This window comes from Fistularia commersonii, chromosome 3 (assembly GCF_037954325.1).
Source record: "Fistularia commersonii isolate RoL2024-O1a breed Wild chromosome 3, RoL_Fcom_v1.0, whole genome shotgun sequence".
Lineage (NCBI taxonomy): Eukaryota > Metazoa > Chordata > Actinopteri > Syngnathiformes > Fistulariidae > Fistularia > Fistularia commersonii.
This window is the reverse complement of record NC_141286.1, coordinates 14,794,429-14,807,756: the sequence shown is the minus strand read 5'-3', so window position 1 is coordinate 14,807,756 and position 13,328 is coordinate 14,794,429. Positions and strand designations below refer to the sequence as shown.

The window sequence follows — 13,328 nt, the reverse complement described above, 5'->3', positions numbered from 1 at the left end:
AACTTTTGGGAAAACCAGAGAGGATCTACGCCTGAGTGAGCAAGTGCGCAGCGAGTAAGGCAGCACAGCTCGCACTGATCCTGTGTTATGTAATAGGCACAGTGTAACCAGTGGCAAACGAGGCAATGACAATGCACATCTTACTATCCAATTTTTTGTGGAAAATTAATGTCTGGGTAAAGTTGTGGCACAGCTCTTTTTATTGGCGCAGCGCCCATGTATTCTGGATTAAATGAAGTGCAAGCTAAAGTTAAGGACTGAGCCGCTGTACACATTTGTGTGTTTGTCGACCCTCCGTGTGTCAACTGCTTCTGTCAAGCGACCATTTTCCCTACAGTGAATTAAAGCTTGCCAGAAATATGACAACATTAGCTTTGATAGTGACAGAAAAGGACTTCTTGATGGAGTTGTAGCGCCGGATAATCTATACAACACAGTAATTCAATTTTTTTTGAGGAAAGAAAGGATGATGGATTTTTTTTACAAATAATCTGAATTTTTGTGAATAAAATGTTCCTATTTTTCTGAATAATATTACAATTTTATAAGGGTATTATTGTTGCTTGTTTATGTGTGTCACAGTTGTAGCTGCAGTGGAAGGAGACTTGTGCTCCAGGTTTGTTTCTTCAGCAACAGCATTTATTGTGGCTGCATGAGTTATTTCTGCCATGTAACAGTGCTTTATACTACATTTCTGCATAATAAGATGTTTTTTATAGCCATAAAACAGTTACTGAGTGGTGGATTGATAAATAGAGCACGACTGAAGGCAAAGCTATGAATTGCATGGTCTGCCAGTGCTACAGACAGAACAGAAAGGGTGAGCAAATGGTGGAACACTCACACAGGCATCATACTGGAGAGTCTGTAAGAACTGTTTCGCTGGCAGCAAGAAATGGATGAGGTAGTAAAGGCTGTCTCCTCGGTAACACTTCTCCACCACGCTAAGGACCTGGGAGAGGATTGTTGGGGACGTATCCTGGAAGGGTGGGTAGAGGGATGATAGAGCAGTCTGAATGCAGCGGTCCAAAGATTCAAAGTCCTGAAAGTTAGACAGAGACAAATCAGTCTAAATTATACTTACACATCCTTTGAGCTAAATATACCCTGTCTGAGGAGAAAGTTTTGTGGTTAAGGTGCAACTTGAACTCGAAATTGAAACAACTCTGTTAAACATTTTAGGCAGTGAACAAAAGAATTACTGTAATTTCCGGACAATAAGCCGCGACTTTTTTCACGTAAACTACGATGCGGCTAATATACAGACTTTTTGGGTGGGGGACGCTAACAAGCTTCACGCCGCTAAAACATTTCTCTTCGTCACATCGGACTGATGAAATGACGGGGAAATTCTGAGTCCGAAGAAGATACCGAAGAAGACGACTTTGACCGTTTTGGTGCGCAGGAGGAATCCCGAGATAGCCATCGGTCAATATAAGCCGGTGCGGCTTATATTGAGGTGCGCTCAATAGTCCGGAAATGACGGTACTTATTTTAGTTCTATTGAAATTACATAATTGAATAATACCATCACAATCTGAAAAGAGATTCTAGTTTGTCGTGAAATGAGGAAGTTGTTTGCTGAATGTTTGATAAACAGTGCAGGTACGTTACATGTCTGCAGCTCTGACTGACTTTCATCCAACAATTCTGTGATGACAGGAACCAAATCACATACCGTGCCAAACGTCCATGAGCCAAAATACTGTCTAGTCGGTTAGTGAGGGCACCATGTATGCAAGGATGGATAAGGAGCCAGATATTTAAGTTCCTCAAGTACAATCCTAAGTCTATAAAACACACTGAAAGATCGGAAGCTACAGCCAAAGTAAGGAAGGAGAACAAAAACTTTTGAGTTTGTGCAAATATTTATGTTAAACAAATATTTTGATATTCATGATTGATGACAGGACCTGTCATTACCACAGTCTAATCGTTAAATTAAAGCAGGAACAATCACAGCAGTACAACAATCCCACCATACTTCAAAGTCTTATCGAGCATAAATCAAAATTAATTTAATGTTTATCTGCAATAGTCGGGGACTTTTTACAATGTCTGTAATGTTTGTAATCATCACAAACACACAAATCACCAATCACATCTCCATAATAAACTGCAGCTACGAAGGAAAAAAGTTGAATGAGTGAGCGTGGGCTGTATTTGTTGCTATTATCCAGGAATGGTGCCATGATTTTCTGAGGTAATAAATTGCTCAAAAGTCAATCAATTCTGGCTGAAAAGTGATCCCCATCATCATACTTCAAACCCCTGGGAGAAGACCATTCAATGATTGTAAGAGCAAGCGATGGTTTCTCATTCAAGAAGTCAACAAGCACTTGTTATCTAACAGTGAAAAATTCAGGAAGGTGGACACAACAGATATTACATCAGAGATATGATCTGATTGACAAATGCACCAGTCCGCCACAAAGCCGAGATCCATATTTCCTTGTTTAGACACTGCACATGTTTGGGTGGTAAAACATGATAATGCGCTTGTTTTTCTACCAAGGTAAATAGAAATTCTTCTTTCCATTCTGGATTGAAATTGTAAGCCTTTTTTCACCTTCTTTGGTGGAGCCTCCACCATGCTAGTCAGCAACATAGCAAGCTATCAGCAATTTTCAAAATTTTCATCGTTGGTGCATTTCAGATGTGAGATAGAATCTTAAAAAAAAAAAAAAGAAAAAAAAAGAGAACAATCACATTGTATGATGTTTTTAACAATTTATTTGTAAATTACAGGGTCAAATATGTATTTGACCCAGAGTCAAACCATTTTAATATTTGGTACAGAAGCCTTTGTTAACAATTACAGAGGTCAAACAGTTTAGGTCTTCACAAGGTTCCCCCACACTTCAGCAGGGATTTTGGCCCACTCCTCCAGACAGATCTTCTCTAGATCTCTCAGGTCTCGGGGCTATCGCTAGGCAACATGGGGTTTCAGCTCCCTCCAAAGATTGGATTTAGGTTTGGAGACTGGGCCACTCCAGAATCTTATTCTTCTTACAGAGCCACTCCTTGGTTTTCCTGGCCGTGTGCTTCAGGTCATTGTCATGTTGGAAGACCCAGCCACGACCCATCTGCAATGCTCTGACTGAGGTAAGGAGGTTTTTTGACAAATATCTCACAATACATTGCCCTGTTCATCCTCTCCTTAATACAGAGCAGTCGTCCTGGTCTGTGTGCTGAACACACAGACCAGTCGTCCTGGTCTGTGTCCCCCCCCAACGCTTCACTGTAGGTACTGTAGTATTGGGATGACAATCATCCTTCTTCCTCCAAACACGGCGAACTGAGTTAAAAACAAAAAGTTCTATTTTGGTCTCATCTGACCACAAAACTTTCTCCCATGACTCCTCTGGATCATCCAGATGGTCCTTGGCAAACTTCAGGCAGGCCTTGACATGGGCTGACTTAAGCAGGGGAAACTTCAATGCGATGCATGACTTTAAAACATTAAGTCTCAGTGTATTACTGATAGTAACCTCGGAGATGGTGGTCCCCGCTGTTTTCAGGTCATTGACCAGCTCCTCCTGTGCAGTTCTGGGTTGATTCTTCACCTTTCTTGGCATCACTGATACTCCAAGAAGAGAGTTCTTCCGTGGGGCCCCAGTCCGAGGGACATTGACAGTCATCATTAGCCTCTTCCATTTTCTGACAGTGGCTCCAACAGTTGTTCTTTTTTTCACCAAGCTGCTTGACAATTGTTCTATAACCCTTTCCAGCTTCATGAAGGTCAACAATTTTGTCTCTTGTGTCTTTTGACAGCTCTTTGGTTTTACTCATGCAAGATGCTACAATTTTGACAGATTGTGGGTTTGCACAGGTGTCTTTCAGAAAGTTAACAAAATAAGCATTTGCCTGATAAGCAAAAGAACCAAATACTTATTTGACCCTGGCATTTACAAATAAATTGCTAAAAAAAATGCAATGTGATTTTTTTTTTAGATTCTATCTCGCACAGTGGAAATGCATCAATGATGACAATTTTAGACCCTTCTATGATTTCTAAGACGGAAAACTTGCAAATCACAGGGGGATCAAATACTTATTGACCTGACTATATACTTCAGCACTGTGACCCTGTCTGTCCAGTCAATTGTGAGGTCGATTACTCCATGGATCACGCTTGTTGATCCCAAACATCACGGATACTGTGAAACTGATACTGTACTGGATTGGGATCAGTAGAATAGGTAAGCTAAGTTGTCATTGTTATTTCTTAAACTGATTCCAAAGCACATTATTCTGCTGAAAAAGCTACTGCTAAAAGGGGATACCCTTTCCATAAAGGGCTGCACTTGGTATGCCTTAACATCAGTGTAGGTGGTGCACATCAGAGTAACATCCACATGAATTGCAGGGACCAATGATTCCCAGCAGAGCTCTGTGAAAACTATCACATTATCTTCAGTGCCTTACCATTCTCCCATACTTCATTTTGATTCCTGTCAAATGTATTTGAGCTGGATCTGAAAACATGGGCCAGGCTGTTCTGCCTTGGCAATTTAATGAGTAATGCATATGTTATGTCCCATGTGTGAAAAACGTTGGAATGTTTCAGGCCAAAAAGAAATCCTGCATCTCCAGGGAAACATGTCAGAGAGAGAGGAGAACTTTAAGCTACAGGATAACAAAGGAGGTACAAAATATTGATAAAAGCATCAATTTCATGAACTTTCACAAGACCGAAACGCTTTTGAGGCCAGCGGGCATAACTAAACTAGAACTAAAAAAAGCTAGTTTTTATTTGTATTTGAGACATATAGTCACCATTTTAAAAATCATAGACACATGAGAATCAAAATTGGTAGCCTCCAAAAATCACTCCACTCTCATTCAATGACTGCATCATTTTAAAAATCATACACACACCAGAATCCAAACTAATAACCTCCAACATCAATCTCTGCTCTCACGTGTGTCTCAACAGTGAGCATTTGTTCTGACACTGAAACATTCTGAGGACACGCCCTTGCAGGTGTGGCAGGAAGGACATGTCAGCAGGGCTCAAACTGGATCGGCTAGTCTGATGGCACAGTACAAGGAGGACAAGTTGGTCAAAAGTTTTGTGGCATAGGTTTGTTACTGCACAGGTTTTAACCCTTTGTTGATAAAGGGGGTTAAAATATAATCACAAAAACTCAAAAAGTGTTGACTGAAATGATAAGCCAAACACATAGATAGCTTGGTTGGTACTCAGATGTCAAGTGGCATCCTGAGCTGAAAATATTTTACTGTAAACATTAAAGAATACAAAATTACTCCTTTTAAGACAATCTGGTACAAATTCACAGAGTATCTGTTAAAGGGATACATTTAAAGGCAAGTGTTGCTGTTGGAGGATCAGGAGCCTGAAGGACCCAGACTGCTCAGACTGCATCATGACTGCTCCACAAGGTCAATAGTCACATTTGGTTAAAAAAAGATGAGAGTTGATTATTGATGGTGAAAATCTGCTCAAAGCAGCAGGTCACATGATCCTGGTGACATAGTCATGTAGATTCACATTCGGCAGCTGGCAGCCAAATGTAGAGGCTTGGCCAGAATTAGCAGCCGGCTGTCGGGTCAGGTGACACTCAGCGCTGCCATGGGGTTACAACCACTGGTCATGACATCACGGCGCCAGCAGTACGGAGACCAAAGAAACATATGGTGGTAGTGATTTTTAAAAATACAACTTAAGATATGAAGGTGCAGAGTAGTACAAAAAGTTCACTTGTTCTGCATTAGCATGTTAAAAAAAGCTATCAGGTTGTTACAGAAGAATGAGCAACAGGTTCACACTGGACCTGGCACACAAGTTACACTCTGAAATCACACACATACTCCTAAGACACATATCATAATATTTACAGGCTCTACTGCTACTCCTGATATATTTTGATGTTTTAGAAACTCCCCTGAAGCACTAAAGCACTAAAGAAATAGCCACAGATTGGAGCTGAAGCATGTCATTATAAATTTCCTGAGAGTAAGAAAGCCAATTTTTTTTATCAGCCACAAGAGAACAATTACTGGATTTTCACATAAAAGGCACTAAATCATCCACGTTTAGCTGTTTTCTGAAACCAACTTCGATCAAAGTCGTCATTATAAGTCTGACATTGGCCTATACGCTCGTGCACACATCCAGACAAGCACCCTGCTAAATTTACTTTGAGTTTGAAAATCAAAACAGAGAGGAGCCAAACAATGTGGGGGTAATACACTTGAAAAAAAAAAAAAAAAACTTAGGTGTCAAGCCCATTCAGTATTTTGTCATCAAAGTTAATCAACTATCAGTTGTCAGTTTTTGTCAAACTGAATCATTCAGGACTAATAATTTAAAAAAAAAGATAGGTAGTGAAAATACACCCTTAACCTATATAAATATTTGCTCATAGTTGGTAGTTTTTTGCCTTTAAAAAACCAACATACTATTGCACAAAGCATAAACCACTCGCTCACAAAACACACCTGTGCACACTTAAACACACGATGTCCCTGGCATCCAAATAATCATCCATACAACCCCTGGGCTTCTACAATTAAACAGCTGCATAGATTTGGAGGGTTATTTTTATGAAGTTGCTCAGTACTTTCTACATATCAACAATAGATGGCAGTCTGTTAAGGGGTGCAACAAGCTACAAGCAAAAACTTTGGTGAAATGCTGCTTTGAAAAGGGTTAGGTGTAAAACATGTAATAGCCACATAGACAAAAGGCTAAGGTAAGACCATTTAAGTTTCTGTCAAATTGCATTTCTACAAGGAAACAGGGTCGGGGAGGACTGATCTGGGCTCCAGTATCAAATGTGTGCAGCTGCCTCATGGAAAAAGGGGAGAAGATTGTTTCTCTAAATCACTTATTCTCTACTCTGGCCACTTCTTCCTGAAAAGCTGACACTCGTGATATTGCTGGGGCTTAGAGGAGTCTCATGCCATTGGTCTGAGTGTACTATTGTTGTCACCAGTCTACTACTGGGGAAAAATTACTTTAATTTGAACGCATAGGTAAATCTTTATCTACCAGACATCTACAAAATCTCCTCCTTTTATTGATAGAAGGTGGAGTCTAGGGAATACGACAAGAAATTCAACAGATGAGCTTATAGTACAAACCAACAAGATATTGAATATGTAAAATCTTTTCCTTTCGGCTTTTCTCTTCAGGGTTGCCACAGCGAATCAACTTTCTACATCTAACCCTTTTCTCTGTATCCTCCTCTCTCACACCAACCACCTTCATAGATTCTCTCATTACATCCATTAATCTTGTTTTTGGTCTTCCTTGAGACCTGGCAGCTCTAATTCCAGCATCCGTCTACTACTATATTCCCTATCCCTCCTCTGTACATGACCGAACCATCTCGGTCTGGCTTCTCTGACCTTCTTTCCAAAACATCTGACATGTGCTGTTCCTCAGACTCATTCCTGATCCTATCCATCAAGGTCACTCCCAAAGAGAACCTCAACATTTTCATCTCTGCGACCTCTAGCTCTGCCTCCTGTCTTTTGGTCACTGTAACTGTCCTATCTTTTGGTCATTGTAACGGTTATTGAATATGTAAAATAACATTTTAAATTAAGTGGCAACCTTTATCCTTGAATTTAAAAACATACAGTATCCAGCATAATACAATAAAAATATTTCAGTCTTAATCCTGTAAATTTTCTCAGGTCTGGGTAATGAAAGTTGAGGAGAGGGGGGGAATTTTCAAAGCAGTAATTTCATCATCTTTTACCTTCATTTGGCTTCAGCCACCATAGAATTATTGGAAGAGAGCAATAAATCATTACCATGACATTGGAAATGAAACGTTTAAAAAATGTGATTTACCTCACCGCCCATTTCTTTTAAAGGTATTAACTTATTCTAGTTTTTCAGTCTGATCAAGACCTGCCAAATTGATTAAACAAATAATGGAGAGTCAAGTAAAAATGATAAATTAAGTAATGCCTATCTCTGGAAGTCCATCATAATAGAAGCATTTTTTTCTGAATTGCTAATGAAATATTGCTATCTTAGAAGGCGGGATTAGTTTATCATTATTATGGGTTCTTGCAAAATTGAATTATATTTTGCTCGCAAGCTGTGAGTTGTCAGTGGTGGAGTGGTTGTCATTGATTGCTGCGACAACCGGGCTGTTTAATTATACAGATGGAGACTCAAGTTAAACTGATTCATCCCCTCCACTCATGAATGCGTTGTCATGGCAATACCTCTGTCCCCAGAGGGTGATGACTTATCATCCTTACCCCAGTCAATGGAAGAACCCGTTCTGGGTGTGGAGGAACTACGGCGCTGCTTCCGACTGACACAGAAGCACCTCCATGGAACCCAGGCCTTCAAAAACCCTGAGGTCATGACCCTTTTAGTAACCAATCATGGTGACAAACATGAGGAGGAAGGGGCCTGCTGGATTCATGACCTCTGACCTCCCACAAGTCAAATGTGACAGAAAAAGCCAGCTGTGATCGAGACTGGTGTATGAGCATTAGAAATCATCGAAATGTTTGAAATCAAACTAAACAAATATTTTTTTGTTTCATTGTCTTCTTTTCAGAGAAAACAAAGAGGATGTAAGGCACCTGATGCACAAGTCAAAATCCTTTCTTACCTATATTCCATAGTAAAAGTGTCCAGAAGAAAAAAAATAATATGTAAGTATATAATTTTTCCGTATCTCTGACTGCAAAATGCTTTATTTCCCACATCCATGTAGTTGGGTAATAATTATCTTCCCGCATCTGTTATAAACATCTTGGATTTTAGAGTAGAGTGAGCCTGTTATCAAACTGCAGGATAGCATCAGTGTACTAATGTATTTAACAAGCTTCTTAGGTATATTTAATGGCTGCTGCTGTTGTTGTTTTTGTTGTTGTGTGGTGGTAAACATTTGTTGGGGGATATTATGAAGACGCTGTTATTGTCCTTTTAACCCAATGCAACATTCTTGATTTAGCACAGCAGTCTTATATATTTTGCTGTCATACCAAGCAGTATCAAGTCAAAACAACACCATGTTTTCCTGAAAGTCAATAAAACCAGGTTCTCTTGGTCCAGAGTCAGACTGTCTCAGCTGATTCCAATGGTATCACTTAATATCAAATACCTCTTCCCTCCTACAATAGCTTAGCTTTGTTCTGATTCATAACCCGTACAGCATTTGATTTCTTATCTGCAGCAACTTGTTTTGCCAGTGCAGATCAAACTCTCAGGTTTCTGATAACACAAAAAGTTGTCAAGCTCTTATTGCAAAAGTCAAGGCAGGAAACCAATCTCAAGGAGTCACAAAACAGTCTGACTTGTGAATATACCTATGCTATGGGGATTCTGGAGTGACTATCGGGAAAGACAAATAAGAAGATTGTTATCTAACTGAAGAAATGGGAATAGTAAATGTGGATCTGGTTGCTACAAAAGAGTGCATTTTCCTGAATGCTCTAGCTAGTTCTTAGTTTTGTGTGGCCCATCAAGTTGGGCCACTCAAACGTAACCAACTAGACCCCTAACCTATGGCCCCCATCTAATATAACTCTCCTTCACGCAGAATTCTCTGCCCAACGGCTCAAGGTTATAGCCAAGGTCTGGATCACATGCATGTCATATTCAAAAATGCATTTCGGGGTTTTGATGATATGATTAACATTTTTATATATGATAGCAACCACATGTATGATATCTCATGCAGATGGGTGTTATAGACAACAGAAGTCAAGAAATATGGGCGATAAGTAAACCACATTAAAATTAGGATTTGTTAACTGTTAAGAATCCTGTTGATAATTTAGTTATTCTTCACACAGAAAAAATGGGGAAAATACATGTATATCAACTGATTCAATTCAGTGTTTTATAACTGTTTTACTTCATCAAATTCAAGTATTTTCAAAATTGTGACAGGCAAGGAGATATTGAATTAATATACTACAACCTTGTTGACATTAAGAAGTGAAACTAATGTCGAAGCTGTTGGAGAAGTCCAATGAGTCAGGCCATCCTGACAAAGTGGTTAATGGTGGACCGTCCATCCCTAAACGCTGCAATGAAGTAGGTCAGACACTTTCAGGGGCCAGAGAGATTCTTTGGCGGCGGTATTAATTTCAGATGGCAAGGCGTGTCACTTTAGTGGTGGGGTTTTCCCCAGATGAATGAGGGTCCGGAAGGTTCAGGTTTCACTGTGTTTAAAAACAGGAATCCTTTGGTTCTACAAGAACACTGGTTCATTATGCCTTGTCAGGACTGTCCCTATGCACCACATAGCACACTTCGTGTCAGGATTGTCCAGAGCACCAACATTTTGAATCTGTACCACTGCATCATGGTTACTGATCATCAGCTGTTGAAACGTGAAGCAAGGCTTCTTCTAACCAGAACTGCACCCCCACAGAAACACCCCAACTACCAGGGCATTCTTAAGTCACATGGATTCCATTCATCACCATCTACTGTTTATAATATAATCTGACTTTATTCTAATCCAAACAAAGCACTGTTTATTTATTGAGCTTCTCTGTCATTTTATTTTTGTTAATGTAAATTTACATCTTTTTGAAAAGATGACTACATCTTCATGACTCAAATTGATGTCATGTACATCACAAGAATTTGAGTGCAAGTTAATTTAAACATGTTTTGCAGCTCTACAGATGCCAAAGTAGCTCATTCAAAGCTCCTGTTTCACTTTTCCTTATCTATAAAAAGCTTGGCGGCAGAATGGTGTACGCTGTATCAGGGTAAAACAGACCCTTAACCATTACAGCTCTTTAAATTAAATCATTGGCATTGTGTGACTGACAGCTAAATAGAGGGCATGGGGGGGGGGTCATTTTTCTACAGCATCACAAGTTCTTTTAGTAAAACTGCCATGAAAGAAGATTTTGGTGATAATTTATTATACTGAAAAGAATGATTATTTATTTTTTTTGTTTATTTGCTTATTTTTCCACTTTTTTTTCAGAGAATGACATCTCGATCACAATCTCAAGAGTTCTGAACACCCCTATTTCACAACAGGGAAAGTCTGAGTGTATATCTCATCTTCATCTGGGTTCAAACAACCTAGTGTTTTCCTGCCAGACGTCTTTTTTAGATCAGATCACACTCCCTAACTACGTCTTATTTTTCCTTCTGGCTGGCTGTCTAACGGTATGCGGATCCCCCTCTTCAGGGTAGATGGACATGATAAGGGTTTTGGAGTTTGGATCCAGTCAATATGGAGTAAGAAATTCTGTGTTTAGAGCTACAGCGGCAACATTCTTCAGCGTGTCAGACACAAACCTGGAGGACAAGGCAAATGGTGAAGTCACTGGATGTGTATCACATACAACCCACTAAAAAAAAAATTCAGAAATACAATTGTTATAAATCAACACCTCTGAATGTTTACACTCCATTTTTGAAGACATAAACGGGAGTTAGTTCATATATATTTTGCATAAATTGATGGCAAAATGACAAAAAGAAGACAAAAAACTCAACCTTATAATAAAATAAACTTCCAGGGTTGCATCTTCTTCAAGACAAATCTTTCAAGAGATTATAAATTAACAGATGCTTGAGTTATGAGGTGATGTCACATGTAAAACATCAGGTGGCAAAGATGCATTCCTGTTAATTAAAGGGTTACGGATTTCAGTCAATTCTCAAAGAGGGTCCAAAAGTCCTAACAAGACATCTAAGGCCAGACTCCCCAAAGACAGCATTGTTCAATGTATTATTGTATGACTGTTTGTATGAATGGGAAAGGAAAACAAAATGAGATGTTAGCCAACCAGCGAGGCATTATTTGTTACTGTCTTATTATATGATTTCTTGAGGAGAGTGAGAGTGGATCAAAGAAACTCAATGCAGCTCCATCATATGATGTTCTATGTCAATCATGCTAAAGCACTGCAATTTCAAGTATTCACTCTATGTCAGCAAAAGATGTATATAAGCCTTTTCACATTGAGATGAAGAAAATTAAGAAAGAGAAAAAAGACGAAAATCAAAGAAAAACTGAAATCCTTTCCAAACTGATAGATTTAATCCTGGCATCAAAACTCGTTCATGTCTTTTTTTCTTACATTGTTTATTTGACGAGAGGCAAACGTAAAGTAAATCCAGTTAACACAGTAAGATTTATCAACATATATCCCTTCCTGGACAATTGGATGTCTTCACAAATTCTTCTTGACCTTTTTCCTGTTATAGACTGTTTCTCTAAGACATTATTTCCTATGTAAATAAAACGTTTAGCCGCCTCAGTTGTAACAGTCCAGCTGAGGAAGAGCTAGAAAACATGAGGTGCTTATTGGGACAACGAATAAAATCACAGGCTGTAGCTCACTTACATCCGCAGCTACAGTGGAAAAAGGGTTAGACAGTCAGAGAGAGAGCAAAGACCGAACATAGGTGTACTACGGTATATTATAGTATTTCTATAAGAAAATAAATAACCACCAAACATGATTAACATAATCTACAACCACATTAGATCATCAAAGACGGTGTAAAATCACTTCCGATCAATTAAACACTGAAAACCAGTTGCATGATCTACAGAACAAAATTTAGATTCATGAACTGGAAAGGAGAATATCACTACACAGAAAGCACAGAGATGACAACCTGTCCTTCCTAGAGTGACTCTACAATACTTCTTATATTGTAAATTTATGAATATTTCAATTCATAGATCATGAACAAATTTTCCAAAACATTTTAGGTCCATTACTGTTTTTACTGATTCTGTAGATTCCCAGTAAGTGTCTTGCAAAAGTCCAATTATTTCATTAGCATTTTCCTATGTTTAGTAAGAAAATAGGCAAACAACTACAAAATGCAAAATACAAAATAAGTTCTAGAAGATGAAAAGGAACTTAAATTGAGAACAAGGGTTGTGAGTGTCAGATAAGTGATTTCAGATCAGGTTTCTTGTGGTCCACTACAAACATTTTTATCAAGGTCCCTATTGAACAACATTGCTTCACATGATGGAGATCCAGTCTAGAGTCCGGAACATTAAAACTATAGATGATCATAAAATCATAGGATAGAGCCTTCGACGAATGTCCTATGGGCTAAGAGACAACAATTTCAAGCTGAAGTCTACATATAAGAGATTTTCTAACATCAGTGAACTGCAAAGACATTGGACCGTCTTTCATTGCCCAACTATCAACAGTAAGACCAGACTGAATGTCCCCATCACCAGTGCAAAAACATCCGTAGCTATATATATTTGACTTTGGATCAATTTACTGACTCCATTTTACTGGATGGGTATATCTCTGTGCTCATTAATTTCTCTTATCAAGTACGACAGCAAGAATTAACTCAAACATCCCCTTAC

The 13,328-nt window shown here is 38.9% G+C and overlaps 1 protein-coding gene across 1 annotated transcript in view; it reads right to left on the bottom strand.

Moving 5' to 3' along the window:
* The window catches only part of plekhg4 (pleckstrin homology and RhoGEF domain containing G4), a 58,579-nt gene that overhangs the window by 25,982 nt on the left and 19,269 nt on the right, over nucleotides 1-13,328 (bottom strand). The window contains exon 4 of the mRNA XM_086140270.1: nucleotides 845-1,042. Coding sequence (XP_085996396.1) covers nucleotides 845-1,042 — 198 coding nt within the window. The remainder of the gene's footprint in view (nucleotides 1-844; nucleotides 1,043-13,328) is intronic.